The sequence below is a fragment of the Arabidopsis lyrata genome (assembly GCF_000004255.2).
Source record: "Arabidopsis lyrata subsp. lyrata unplaced genomic scaffold ARALYscaffold_1, whole genome shotgun sequence".
Lineage (NCBI taxonomy): Eukaryota > Viridiplantae > Streptophyta > Magnoliopsida > Brassicales > Brassicaceae > Arabidopsis > Arabidopsis lyrata.
In genome coordinates, this window is record NW_003302555.1 from 2,930,363 (window position 1) to 2,943,880 (window position 13,518).

At 35.1% G+C, this 13,518-nt stretch overlaps 2 protein-coding genes across 2 annotated transcripts; one reads left to right on the forward strand and one right to left on the reverse strand.

Moving 5' to 3' along the window:
* Positions 1 to 134: 134 nt before the first annotated feature.
* Positions 135 to 2,602, forward strand: LOC9325738 (elongation factor 1-alpha 1). The gene is made up of 3 exons (XM_002889628.2): positions 135 to 235; positions 853 to 1,333; positions 1,426 to 2,602. Exons 2-3 carry the CDS (start codon positions 872 to 874, stop codon positions 2,311 to 2,313), a joined length of 1,350 nt encoding a protein of 449 aa, XP_002889674.1. The 5' UTR covers positions 135 to 235; positions 853 to 871; the 3' UTR covers positions 2,314 to 2,602.
* A 6,632-nt stretch (positions 2,603 to 9,234) lies between these two features.
* On the reverse strand, positions 9,235 to 11,802 carry LOC9325739 (elongation factor 1-alpha 1). Its single transcript, XM_021015179.1, has 3 exons — positions 11,703 to 11,802; positions 10,505 to 10,985; positions 9,235 to 10,412 (listed from the first exon to the last, which is right to left on the reverse strand). Exons 2-3 carry the CDS (start codon positions 10,964 to 10,966, stop codon positions 9,525 to 9,527), a joined length of 1,350 nt encoding a protein of 449 aa, XP_020870838.1. The 5' UTR covers positions 10,967 to 10,985; positions 11,703 to 11,802; the 3' UTR covers positions 9,235 to 9,524.
* Between the last annotated feature and the right edge of the window lie 1,716 nt (positions 11,803 to 13,518).

Here is a 13,518-nt window from a genome sequence, read left to right on the forward strand (position 1 = left end):
TATTATATCAACTAGGATTCATGAAACACAACCGACCCAAGCCCCAAGGGCCAAGACAAAGAGTATTGACGGTGAAAGAGGGGCATAATTGTAATTCTAGGAGTGTTATTATTTTATGTTAAACCCTAACTTTTGTTTCGATTCAACGCTATAAATAAACGACTCTCATTGCTAATTTCATAGATCGATCTTATTCACCCTAGCCGCTACACTCTTTCCTTCAAATATCTTTGAGGTAAAGCGTTTTCGAACCCTTAGATCGCTCTGTTTCCTTTTCGTCTGCTGAAACTATTTCGATCCTTGTCTCTTGTTTGTTGTTATTCTTTACATGTATCTCCGACTGGATTCGATGCTCTTTGTGATTTATCGTTTTGTATATTCTGTTCTGTGTGTTTTAGATTTTGTCGATTGCGAATATCAACTTTTCTACACAATATTTTGTTCTTGAAACTATTTTTCCGATTCTGATTGATCTTGTTTTGAGGTTTTAAATTGTTTCTATTGATTGTTGGTTTGGATCTATTATGCGAGTGGACCTGTTGATTTACTTTATTAAGATTTGAATTGTGATTGGGTAATCGAGAGCAGCATAACAAATCCAGTGTTCCCTTGTTCTTGTTTTCAAGTAAAGGTAATTCTCGGATTGTTTGCTGTAGATTCTCTTGAAATTATGATTTGTTTGAATTTAGCTCGCTTAGCTCAGATGATAGAGCACCACAATCTTTTTTGTGGTAGAAATCGGTTTGACTCCGATAGCAGCTTTTTACAATGATATTTTTTGTGATAAAGGTGAATTTCATACTGATTATATATGTCTACTGCTTTTTCAATATTTGAATGTTCTTTTTGCAGATTTACTTGACAAGTAACCATGGGTAAAGAGAAGTTTCACATCAACATCGTGGTCATTGGCCACGTCGATTCTGGTAAATCAACCACCACTGGACACTTGATCTACAAGTTGGGAGGTATTGACAAGCGTGTCATTGAGAGGTTCGAGAAGGAGGCTGCTGAGATGAACAAGAGGTCCTTCAAGTACGCATGGGTTTTGGACAAACTTAAGGCTGAGAGAGAGCGTGGTATCACCATTGACATTGCTCTCTGGAAGTTTGAGACCACCAAGTACTACTGCACAGTCATTGATGCTCCTGGTCATCGTGATTTCATCAAGAACATGATCACTGGTACCTCCCAGGCTGATTGTGCTGTCCTTATCATTGACTCCACCACTGGTGGTTTTGAGGCTGGTATCTCCAAGGATGGTCAGACCCGTGAGCATGCTCTCCTTGCTTTCACCCTTGGTGTCAAGCAAATGATCTGCTGTTGTAACAAGGTAACCACATCTTTTATCTGTTATGTTGTGATATTTGCTTCTTTTTTATCGGTTATGTTCTCTAGTCTCATTAATTGGCATGTTGTTTGTAGATGGATGCCACCACCCCCAAGTACTCCAAGGCCAGGTACGATGAAATCATCAAGGAGGTGTCTTCCTACTTGAAGAAGGTTGGTTACAACCCCGACAAAATCCCGTTTGTGCCCATCTCTGGATTCGAGGGAGACAACATGATTGAGAGGTCCACCAACCTTGACTGGTACAAGGGACCAACTCTTCTTGAGGCTCTTGACCAGATCAACGAGCCCAAGAGGCCATCAGACAAGCCCCTTCGTCTCCCACTTCAGGATGTCTACAAGATTGGTGGTATTGGAACGGTGCCAGTGGGACGTGTTGAGACTGGTATGATCAAGCCTGGTATGGTCGTGACCTTTGCTCCCACAGGGTTGACCACTGAGGTCAAGTCTGTTGAGATGCACCACGAGTCTCTTCTTGAGGCACTTCCCGGTGACAATGTTGGGTTCAATGTTAAGAATGTTGCCGTGAAGGATCTTAAGAGAGGGTACGTCGCCTCCAACTCAAAGGATGACCCTGCCAAGGGAGCAGCCAACTTCACCTCCCAGGTCATCATCATGAACCACCCTGGTCAGATTGGTAACGGTTACGCCCCTGTCCTCGATTGCCACACCTCTCACATTGCAGTCAAGTTCTCTGAGATCTTGACCAAGATTGACAGGCGTTCTGGTAAGGAGATTGAGAAGGAGCCCAAGTTTTTGAAGAATGGGGATGCCGGTATGGTTAAGATGACTCCGACCAAGCCCATGGTTGTGGAGACCTTCTCTGAGTACCCACCCCTTGGACGTTTTGCGGTGAGGGACATGAGGCAGACTGTTGCAGTCGGTGTCATCAAGAGTGTTGACAAGAAGGACCCAACCGGAGCCAAGGTTACCAAGGCTGCCGTCAAGAAGGGTGCGAAGTGAATTCCCAGCCTCAAAACTATATCCGCAGATGAATCCAAGGACTATTTTAGTTTTTTCACTTTAGTTTGGTATTTGGTCGCTTATTACAGCTTCGTTTCTTCTCCGTCAGAGCTCAATTCCCGGAACTGGGTTCTTGATCGGAGGTGGCGGAGTTACTTGGCACTCAAGCGTCCTGTTTGGTTCTTTTGTTTTGTTTTTTGATTATGAACCTTTTTAAAGATTTGGTTATATGATATTGTGATATTCCCGCGGATATTATCTTCTCAAAGTCTGATTTTCCCTCGCTGTATACTGTATGTATCATTCATTCTCTCTGCTGTTTATCTGCAAGTCTGCAACTTTCTCTATCAGCGTATCTCTGAATTTGATTAACTGTAAATCGTAAGTTAAACACATCTTTTAAGAAGACTACACAATTTAAGTGACTCATGTACTCGCTAGTTCAGTCTTAATTAATTCTAGATGACAGGGAAAAAAAAAATAGTATTCGCTAGTTCAGTCTTAATTTCTCCCCACTCGGATCAAACTAAACTATTCTTAGCACTTCATAAATTCGGTGAAAATTTGTTTAGTTAAAAAACATGTTGGTAAAAGTTCTTTTACATATGAATATGAACCTTCGTAACTCATCTTTTTTTTACAGTGTATTTCTCTGAATATACAGTAAATATATCAGTTTATAAGGCTAATGATATTTCTTTGATTTTTATCTGTAATATTAATAATAATTATGTCAGCTTAAAGTTCTTCCGAGTCCAATTGTAGTCTTTTGAGGTGATTTATACGTGATCCCTTGAAATAGAAATAAAAAACAAGGCATAGAATGATAGGAACGACCTCTTCCTATGCTTTACAAAGCAAATTTCAGGCTTTTAATAATGGCAATGCAATACTGTGGGCAAAAAGATATACAAACATCATTTTTTGAAGGAGATTGCAGAAGCTTAAATAATCATGTCAATGGGAAGGAACTCAACTTTGGTACTGGCTAAGAGAAATCAGATATTTCTTAGCATAAAATCTTTAATGGGTCTATTATAAGAACATTTGTTTTTTTTTTTTCCGTCTAAGTGGTAGATTATATTTCATGATAAAAGATACAACAACGGCGATACAAGAAATGATCCCGCAAGTTAAGACTTGAACAATACTGAAAACTAAGCCGACGGATAACGGGATATCCTCGGAAACTAAAGCCCAAAAAAGGAAAACTTAGGAAATACAAATCCCAAACACACAAAGGAAATGACATAACTAAGACAAGAGAAACAAAAGCCGTAAAACCAGAATCTAACACCATAACAACTCGCCTACCACCAAATCACATGAGAGAACAACTTGACAAAGTGGTTAACCGAAGGGGACAAGAAAATCCACAGCAACGGAGAGCGGTTCTTCTTTTAACAATTGAATACTACCTCACAAAGAAGAACATTTGTTTTTAAAATGATTGTTTGTTTTTCATCAAACAATTTCATTGAATTCAAAGCAGAATTACAAATCAATTTCATTTATTATTTTTGGTGTGAAGTCAATTTCATTTTTTTACAGCAGGTAAGTAAATCCATTTTTAAAATCTATATATATAATTAGAGAGTCTTCTCTCCATCTAGGGTGTCAACATCAGCATTCATGTCATCATACTTTACATTTTTGTGGGCTCCACATATCTTATTTATTAAAACAAAAACATTAAAACTAAAATTAATTCACACATTAAATAAAAACAATAATTGACAAAAATTAAATGAAATATTATGAGGAAACAAAAAAATAAATATACAACTTAAAATATGAAAATTTTGAATGGAGATTGGATAAATATAAATTAGATAATTATATTTTAACATATGAGTAAATATTTTAAAATAGTTAGAGATAGGAAAAAAGAAACTTATCATATATTTTAACGGTACAACAATTATTTTTAAGAGTTACAATTATTTAGTAGAGTAAAGAAAATAATAGTTAAAAACAAATACCAAATTTAAAGGTTTTTACTTAAAGTAAAAAGCAATTCATTTTTGAAAATAGACATTCAAAATGTGAGTACCGATTAAAACAAAAGAAGGATTTAGGACATATTATTATTTATAAGTATAATATAATATAAATAGTTAAATTATTAAAATTTTCTATATTATTAATGTTTTCTAAGTTAAAAAGTAGTGCTTTGTTTTTAAAAAAAATGAATACCTAAAAAAACCCGTAATATTAGTCAGTGTTTAAAAAATTAACATAGATTGAAAAAAACTAAGGTGATTTGAAATAAAACAAAAAAAACTATCCTAAACATCAAAATTCAAACAAAATAATCTTATAGAATAATAAAAATGTGTAATAATAATATTTGAGTATGCTATTTGGAATTAGAATAATAATGGTAGACTGAAGAAAATTTTTATCAGAAATAAGAAGGATTTTGATATTTATAAAATAAATGTATTCTAAAATTAGAATAATTTTTATGAGTTCGTAAGTGTCATATTTTAGAAAAGTCAACATTAAAAATACTATCTAGAATCATAATATATGTTAAAATATATATATAGAAAGAGGATTTTGTATTTTTAAGTGGTCAAGATAAAAGTGCAAAACTTTATGTTGAAATTCTATGTCTGTGAATAGGAATGAGTCCATATATGAGATTTGTTGTCTATAAAATAATTTTAGGTGCACCAAAATATGGTCAAAAAAATATTACAACAAACATCTCCCCAGATTTCTGTTTCTGATGTTCACTTAAATAAAAAGATCATGAAACTTATAAAAAAATGAGTATTGAAAGATATGAAGGAGAAAATAGTTACGAGCTAAGGAGAAAAAAGAGTAGATGTTGGGAGATAACGAGTGAATCATCGAAGATAACGAGAAAAATTGTAGTGAAAAATGTGAGAAATTTTTTACTACTTTGGAAAAATAATGCACATGAGTAAAGTATAATATTTTTTTAATTCAATTGATTCAAAAAATAAAAGTTTTAAATTAAATCCTGCGCAACGTGCGGGTATATAAGTTTAAATAATGCGACGGAAATATGGGGAGTTGGGGACAATAGAACCAAAACAATATGGTCACGCGCGGGATTTTTCAAGGAAACGTATTTTACTTAAAAATAGCGGTTTTGGTGGGTTATAGACCACGCATTTTCGCTAAACGCGCTCTACGCGCGACACATGCGAGTGGGTTTTATTTCTCTTTACTGTCCTGATATATAACGCATTTTGTTGAAAGCTGTGGGCTCTATATTTTAATTTAAACTGAAAATATTTATTTGTACTTTGATAGAGCACAATTCTATAGCCCACAATCCCATGGTATTTATTCAATTGTATCCAAAGGCCCAAAGCTATTTACATTTTCATTTACTCCCTCTGTTTCTTTAGATTTTAATTAATTGCATAAAGATTAAGAAACTATTATCAAATGCATCATAAATACTAAATCAACAAATTAAAATAAGTTGTCATAAAATATTAAATTAATACAGACTTTGCACCCTTTTATTATTTATTATTTAAAGCTTACTGCCAAGACAAAAATAACTATATTCTTATAGATAAAATTGCATCTTATACTCTCTCTCTTTCATAGTAATTAATGTTTTAGAGAATTTATTTTTTCATTTTATTTGATGTTTTAAATCTTCAGTGTAAAGTTTAGTGTCTTTTTAACTCTTTATATTTAAGTGGATGAAAATAATATTTTAATAAATGAAAACATAAAAATAATTGATTTTTAATTGATATCCACTAAGTGGGATATATTTCATACGCGATAAAATTGTATAATTGTATGTAATCCAATGTAACCTTTCCAATTGATCTTAGAGGTGCTTTTAGTCTTTTAGTTCGGATATTCGGGTCGCGTTCGGATCGGGTTTTTTAGGTTCGGGTTTTTCAGGTTTAGAAAAGTAAGACCCGTTCGCGTATTTTAAAACTTCGGGTTCAGGTCGGGTTCAGGTCGGGTATTTCGGGTTCGGATTCGGGTTTACCCAAAGTATCAAAATATTAGAAATTTTATATCCGATTATATGCAAAGTATTGAAAAATACTCAAAAAATCTATAAAACCCAAGTATTTTAACTCAATCTAACTCAAAGTAGCTAAAACACCCAAAAATATCTTAACATCCAAATAATTTAGGCACTTACGTTATTACAAGTATAAATATTACTAATATATTATAACTATGTACTTATATTTTGGATATGTTCGGGTACTTGTTCGGGTCGGGTTCGGGTTCGGGTTTTCGGGTTGTGAAGTTTAGAACCTGTTCGGGTATTTTAATAAAACTTCGGGTTCGGGTTCGGGTCAGATTTTTCGGGTCGGGTTCGGTTCGGTTCTTCGGGTTCGGGTATTATGCCCAATCCGCTTATCTAGTCTTCACTACATATCGTGATCGATAAAATTTATCTATTTGTTACAGCTGCTACAAAAATCGTTTTGGACATAAAGTTGAATGCATTTATATTTACGAAACTAGATTTTAACCCGCGTACACTACGGGATGATTTATTTTTTAAAGTTAGTATATATAAAATTTTACAAAATTGTATCTCCTTATAAAATATTTTATAGTTTTCAATTGTTATTAAGTAACGGTACACCACGAGTTCACATGACAATTGTTAATAAACTAAAGATTTAACTCATATTAAAGTGGCATGTTAATGATGTTTTAAAGTTTTATAAATATTGATTCAAACCCTTCTACCATATAAACCCGTTCTGAAATATAATCTGTCCCGTAATTTCATAAATATCCCGTAATTTGTTTTCTAAAGTAGTGATTTTAAAATTTAATGATTATTTATTATATATATTTACGAATTATATCATTCTCTAAGATATTTATATTTTAATAGACTGAAGATTTAATCTGTATTAAAACGGCATGTTAATGATATTTTTAAAATATTATAAATATTGATTCAAACTCGTCCTCTATATAACCCCATTCCAAAATATAACCCGTCCTGTGATTTGTTTTCTAAAAGTAGTAATTTTAAAAATTTAACAATTATTTATTATATATAAAAGTTTGCAAATAGTATCATTCTCTAAGACATTCATATTTTATAGTTTATAATTATTATTAATTTATTTTATTATTGTTGATTCAGAAACATTTCCCGCCAAACATGTCTCGCCAAAAAACTCATTTATTTTATTAATGTTAATCTTATTTACGATATGATTTTGAATCATTGTCTAAATATTTTAGTCGATGTGGAATGTTGAACACACATTTTTCGTCAATTGGATAATATGTGTTTTTAAAATTTTGAATCACAGTATATGCATAATTTTTTTTTTTTTACTTATGTATTATATACAGTTACAAACAAATCAAACAAAGATGATAGGAGAATAATGCTAAATCTTAATCAAATTTTTTAAGGGGAGACTCACAAAAATGCCCCTTTTTCAATATTCCTTTTCCAAAATGCCCCCTTTGGCTGTCCATTTTTTAAAATACCCCTTTTTGTACAAAATGACTAAATTACCCTTCTTTTAATAAAAGATATCACAAATATATAAGGAAAACATGAGAATGTGCACACATCAAAATTACAATTTTGATTTTGTAAAACTTGTAAAACCTATAAAATACCTTGTAAAATTTTTCCCGCCAAAATTTTTCTTTTGCAGGAAAAGTGATTCCGCAATTTTTTGGCGGGAAAATTTTTGGCGGGAAAAATTTACAAGGTATTTTAAAGGTTTTTTACATGGTATTTATAAGGTTTTACAAAGTATTTATAAGATATTATAAGATTTTACAAGCTATTTTATAAGGTTTTATAAGTTATAAGGTTTTACAAGTTTTTTATAAGGTTTTAGAAGTTATAAATACCTTATAAAACCTTATAAGTACCTTGTAAAACCTTTTAAAATACATTGTAAAACCTTACAAAACACTTGTAAATACTCTGTAAAACCTTTAAAATACCTTGTAAATTTTTTCCGCCAAAAAAATTGCAGAATCACTTTTTTTTGCGCGAAAAATTTTTACGGGAAAATTTTACAAGTTATTTTAAAGGTTTTACAAGTTTTTACAAGTGTTTTGGCGGGAAAATTGCGGGATCACTTTTCCCGCCAAAAAATATTTTGTATTTTGTGGACCTAATTTTGTTTTAAATAAGGGTAAAATGGTCATTAAAAATTAAAAGAGGGCAAACTTAAAAATGGACTCTCAAAGGGGACATTTTTGAAAAGGGGTATTGAAAAAGGGGCATTTTTAACAATTTCTCTTTTTTAAATATCTAAATTATTAAATATGAAATATCCGGTGTATGAGTTCGGTTAAATATAATCCGACCCAACAAACTTTTTATGACCAAAATTTGTAAACGGGTGGATACCCACGGTATCCAAATGCATTTTGTCCCCCGCTAAAAATGTATTTAAAATACTAGTATAGATACGATGCTTTCCTAACTTAACGATCCGTATATTTCATAATTAACATATATAATTATACGGAGGAACTTAGTATCTACAGTACTGAACTCTACATGAAGAGAAGTGTTAAGGCTTGTAAGTTCAGTTAAATAAGACAACTTCTGGATTTGATAATGGCCAGATTGGGGGTTTTGCATAACTTGACTCACGGGATTGGGTTTGATCATGAATCAACCAGACTTGATCAGATTGGGCTTATAATCATAGCTTGATCACGGAGATCGATCATGAATTGGTTGGACTTGACTAGTTAGACTAACAATGGATCCGAAATTGGGGTTTTATTTTTTAAAAAAATATGTGGAGTAATGGGTCAATCCAATTTATTTATGTAGCAATGTATTTTAATATTCTTTACAATCTATATATAATTGGTAACAATGTTTTTATCAAGTTGTAATGGTCTGTTGTGGCAACGTTATTAGTGAAGTAGTATGAGCTAAAAGAGCATGAGAGATTAAATTCAAAAGTGACACAACAGGAAAATGATAATATCCGGGGGAATGTGACAACATAACGAATCTCCAAAAAGGTTCAAAATCGAAAACAATTCAAAAAGCAAAAAACAGACAGCTTGAGTGCCAAGTGGCCCCGCCACCTCCGATCAAGAACCCAGTTCCGGGAATTGAGCTCTGACGGAGAAGAAACGAAGCTGTAACACATACAAGCGACCAAATACAAAACTAAAGTGAAAACCCTAAAACAGTCGTTTGATTCATCTGCGGATAGAGTTTTGAGGATGGGAGTTCACTTCGCACCCTTCTTGACGGCAGCCTTGGTAACCTTGGCTCCAGTTGGGTCCTTCTTGTCAACACTCTTGATGACACCAACAGCAACAGTCTGCCTCATGTCCCTCACGGCAAAACGTCCTAGTGGTGGGTACTCAGAGAAGGTCTCCACAACCATGGGCTTGGTCGGAGTCATCTTAACCATACCGGCATCCCCATTCTTCAAAAACTTGGGCTCCTTCTCAATCTCCTTACCAGAACGCCTGTCAATCTTGGTCAAGATCTCAGAGAACTTGACTGCAATGTGAGAGGTGTGGCAATCGAGGACAGGGGCGTAACCGTTACCAATCTGACCAGGGTGGTTCATGATGATGACCTGGGAGGTGAAGTTGGCTGCTCCCTTGGCAGGGTCATCCTTTGAGTTGGAGGCGACGTACCCTCTCTTAAGATCCTTCACGGCAACATTCTTAACATTGAACCCAACATTGTCACCGGGAAGTGCCTCAAGAAGAGACTCGTGGTGCATCTCAACAGACTTGACCTCAGTGGTCAACCCTGTGGGAGCAAAGGTCACGACCATACCAGGCTTGATCATACCAGTCTCAACACGTCCCACTGGCACCGTTCCAATACCACCAATCTTGTAGACATCCTGAAGTGGGAGACGAAGGGGCTTGTCTGATGGCCTCTTGGGCTCGTTGATCTGGTCAAGAGCCTCAAGGAGAGTTGGTCCCTTGTACCAGTCAAGGTTGGTGGACCTCTCAATCATGTTGTCTCCCTCGAATCCAGAGATGGGCACAAACGGGATTTTGTCGGGGTTGTAACCAACCTTCTTCAAGTAGGAAGACACCTCCTTGATGATTTCATCGTACCTGGCCTTGGAGTACTTGGGGGTGGTGGCATCCATCTACAAACAACATGCCAATTAATGAGACTAGTGAACATAACCGATAAAAAAGAAGCAAATATCACAACTGAACAGATAAAAGATGTGGTTACCTTGTTACAACAGCAGATCATTTGCTTGACACCAAGGGTGAAAGCAAGGAGAGCATGCTCACGGGTCTGACCATCCTTGGAGATACCAGCCTCAAAACCACCAGTGGTGGAGTCAATGATAAGGACAGCACAATCGGCCTGAGAGGTACCAGTGATCATGTTCTTGATGAAATCACGATGGCCAGGAGCATCAATGACAGTGCAGTAGTACTTGGTGGTCTCGAACTTCCAGAGAGCAATGTCAATGGTGATACCACGCTCTCTCTCAGCCTTAAGTTTGTCCAAAACCCATGCGTACTTGAAAGACCTCTTGTTCATCTCAGCAGCCTCCTTCTCGAACCTCTCAATGACACGCTTGTCAATACCTCCCAACTTGTAGATCAAGTGTCCAGTGGTGGTCGATTTACCAGAATCGACGTGGCCAATGACCACAATGTTGATGTGAAACTTCTCTTTACCCATGGTTACTTGTCAAGTAAATCTGCAGAAAGATCAAATCATAATGAATCAATAAAAACAGCAGACATGTATAATCAATATGATAGTCATGTTAATCAAAACTATAGTTGTTAAAAGCCGCTATCGGAGTCGAACCGATTTCTACCACAAAATTAGTGGTGCTCTAACCGCTGGGCTAAGCGAGCTAAATCCATACAAATCAGTAATAAAGGAGATCAATAGCAAACAATCAGAGAGTTTCCACAACTTTGAATCAAGAAGAAGGAAACAATGGATTGTTATGCTGCTCCAGAACTACCGAATAACAATTCAAATCGACAATTAAAAACGTTTGTGATGGACCAATAGATGAATTAAGTTCAGTAATATGGATCTAACAACAATTCAATCACACAACAGAAAATTCACAAAACCAGATCGACTGACAGGAATTTTTTTTAGAAAAAAGCTAGAATAAAAAGAAATCAGCAGTGAAAAGAAAGAAAAAAAAGAAATCAGCAGTGCGATTGCACTATAGAACGATAATTCCCTCAACCGATGAAGTGCTAAGCCACAAAATCAAAGAATCTACACGATCCTATCAAGAACGAGCATGAAATCAGAGAGATACATGTGAATAACAAATAAAAATCCGATAGAATTGATTAAGAAGAAGTAAAGGACAACGGAACGAAACTGATTCTACCAAGATCGATCGAAGAACGAAAATTCAGATCGAAGAATCGTATGAAAAGCTAACCTCTCGTAATCAATATCGCAGAAGAAAGATGGATGATGCGGCTAAAGAAAAGTGGTCAAGTAGAGAATTTAATCGTAAGGGCAAACGAGTTTATATTTATAGTGGTGAAGCGTAAAAAAAAAAAAAGTTAGGGTTTAAGATAATCTCCTGAGCACAATGACAACTTTACCCTTGTGTCTCGCCGCCTCTTTTTTTTTTTTTTTTTTTTTTTTTTTTTTCGCCTCTTTTTCTAATTTGTTACATTTTCGCTCCGGTAATCTCTTCGCCCATAACGATTCACGTGAGCACAAAAATTGTTTTATGTTCCCTTTAGATACGAAGATTTATAAATTAGTTCAAAAAAAAAAAAATTGCATGTAGCCATGTATGCTCTTCTAGGCACAAATACTTCATAACAAACAAAGATATAAGGTTTTGGCACTAAAAAAAAAACTTTATTTTTAAAGTCAAACTGTTTTAAATTGTACCACAGGAAGTTCACCATATGCATATGCCATATTGATGTGTCCTCGAAAATCAGTTCTAAACGAAAAGACTTAAAAGTTTTCAACATAGTTTTGATGCTGACTAGTTGAAATTTTATCGCTTATGGTACTTTACTAGCATGACATGTTATGGATAAGCAAGTGATCATGCATGGACGAGGAATAATGTCACGACATGACCAACTGATTGAGTGTTTGGTTTAGCAGAAATTCAAGGATGATATGTTCGGTTGGTTATCGAGATATGTGGAGTGTTTCAAATCGAATGACACAAAAATTTATGCATGGTTGGATGGTTGGAGGTGAAGTATGGGAATCACAAGGAATTATGAAAAATGTGTCCATCAAAATGAAAAAGATATTGACATTATAAGGCCAGAGCCCACCAACAGAGCCCATGAGAAGAATGCACAACAACAAGACAAGCCCAAGAAACAAGCTCACTGCGCAGCGGAAGCGTGGAGCGTTATCAGATTATGAGTCATGAGCTGTCACTGACAGGTGTCAAGACTATCCACATTGTCTCTAGATTGTTCTTCTAGTCTCTATAAATACACTATATGTATCAATGACCTAATAAAGCAATAAGAATGCAGTTTTAAAGTTATCAAAGTTTCTCCATTGTTGATTCTGCTTTCATGGTATTAGAGCCATGGAGGCTCCTTTTGATTTTGTTTCTCCTGTTACTTTGACGATTTCACAATGTGTTACTCTTAAGCTCAATGAGAAGAATTATCTCTCTTGGAAACTTCAATTTGAGCAGTTTCCCAAAAGCCAACTCTTACTGGGTTATGTCACTGGAGCTGTGCCAAGACCTCCTCCTACAGTTGTGGTGCGAAATAGCGATCAAGTTACAGAGTCAAACAATCCAGAGTTTATTCACTGATCAGCTCATCATGGCCTGGCTTTTTGGATCTTTGTCGAAGGATATCTTGAAAAGTATCTATGGTCTCCGGTCTTCACAAGAGGTATGGTTCTTCCTTGCTAAGAAGTTCAATAGAGTTTCTGGAACTAGGAGGCTAGATCTGCAAAGAAGGGTTCAGACTTTAGTTAAGGGCGATAAGCCTCTAGCTCAGTATCTAGCAGAAACCAAAACTCTTTGTGACCAGTTAGACTCGATAGGGTCTCCAATCACTAAACAAGAAAAGATCTATGGGGTGTTAAATGGTTTAGGCAGAGAGTATGAGTCCATAACTACTGTGATTGAGGATTCAATGGATGAAATTCCTGCACCATGTTTGGAAGATGTTGTGTACAAATTGACCAACTTTGACGATAAGCTGCAAGCGTATCAAATCCCTGCAGAGGTCACTCCTCATCAAGCTTTCTAC

Bases quoted from the DNA above. Each gene is read 5' to 3' on its own strand.
- LOC9325739 (XM_021015179.1), bottom strand. From the start codon at position 10,966: ATGGGTAAAGAGAAGTTTCACATCAACATTGTGGTCATTGGCCACGTC. The intron at 10,413-10,504 runs GTAACCACATCT...TGTTGTTTGTAG, and splicing joins TGATCTGCTGTTGTAACAAG to ATGGATGCCACCACCCCCAA.
- LOC9325738 (XM_002889628.2), top strand. From the start codon at position 872: ATGGGTAAAGAGAAGTTTCACATCAACATCGTGGTCATTGGCCACGTC. The intron at 1,334-1,425 runs GTAACCACATCT...TGTTGTTTGTAG, and splicing joins TGATCTGCTGTTGTAACAAG to ATGGATGCCACCACCCCCAA.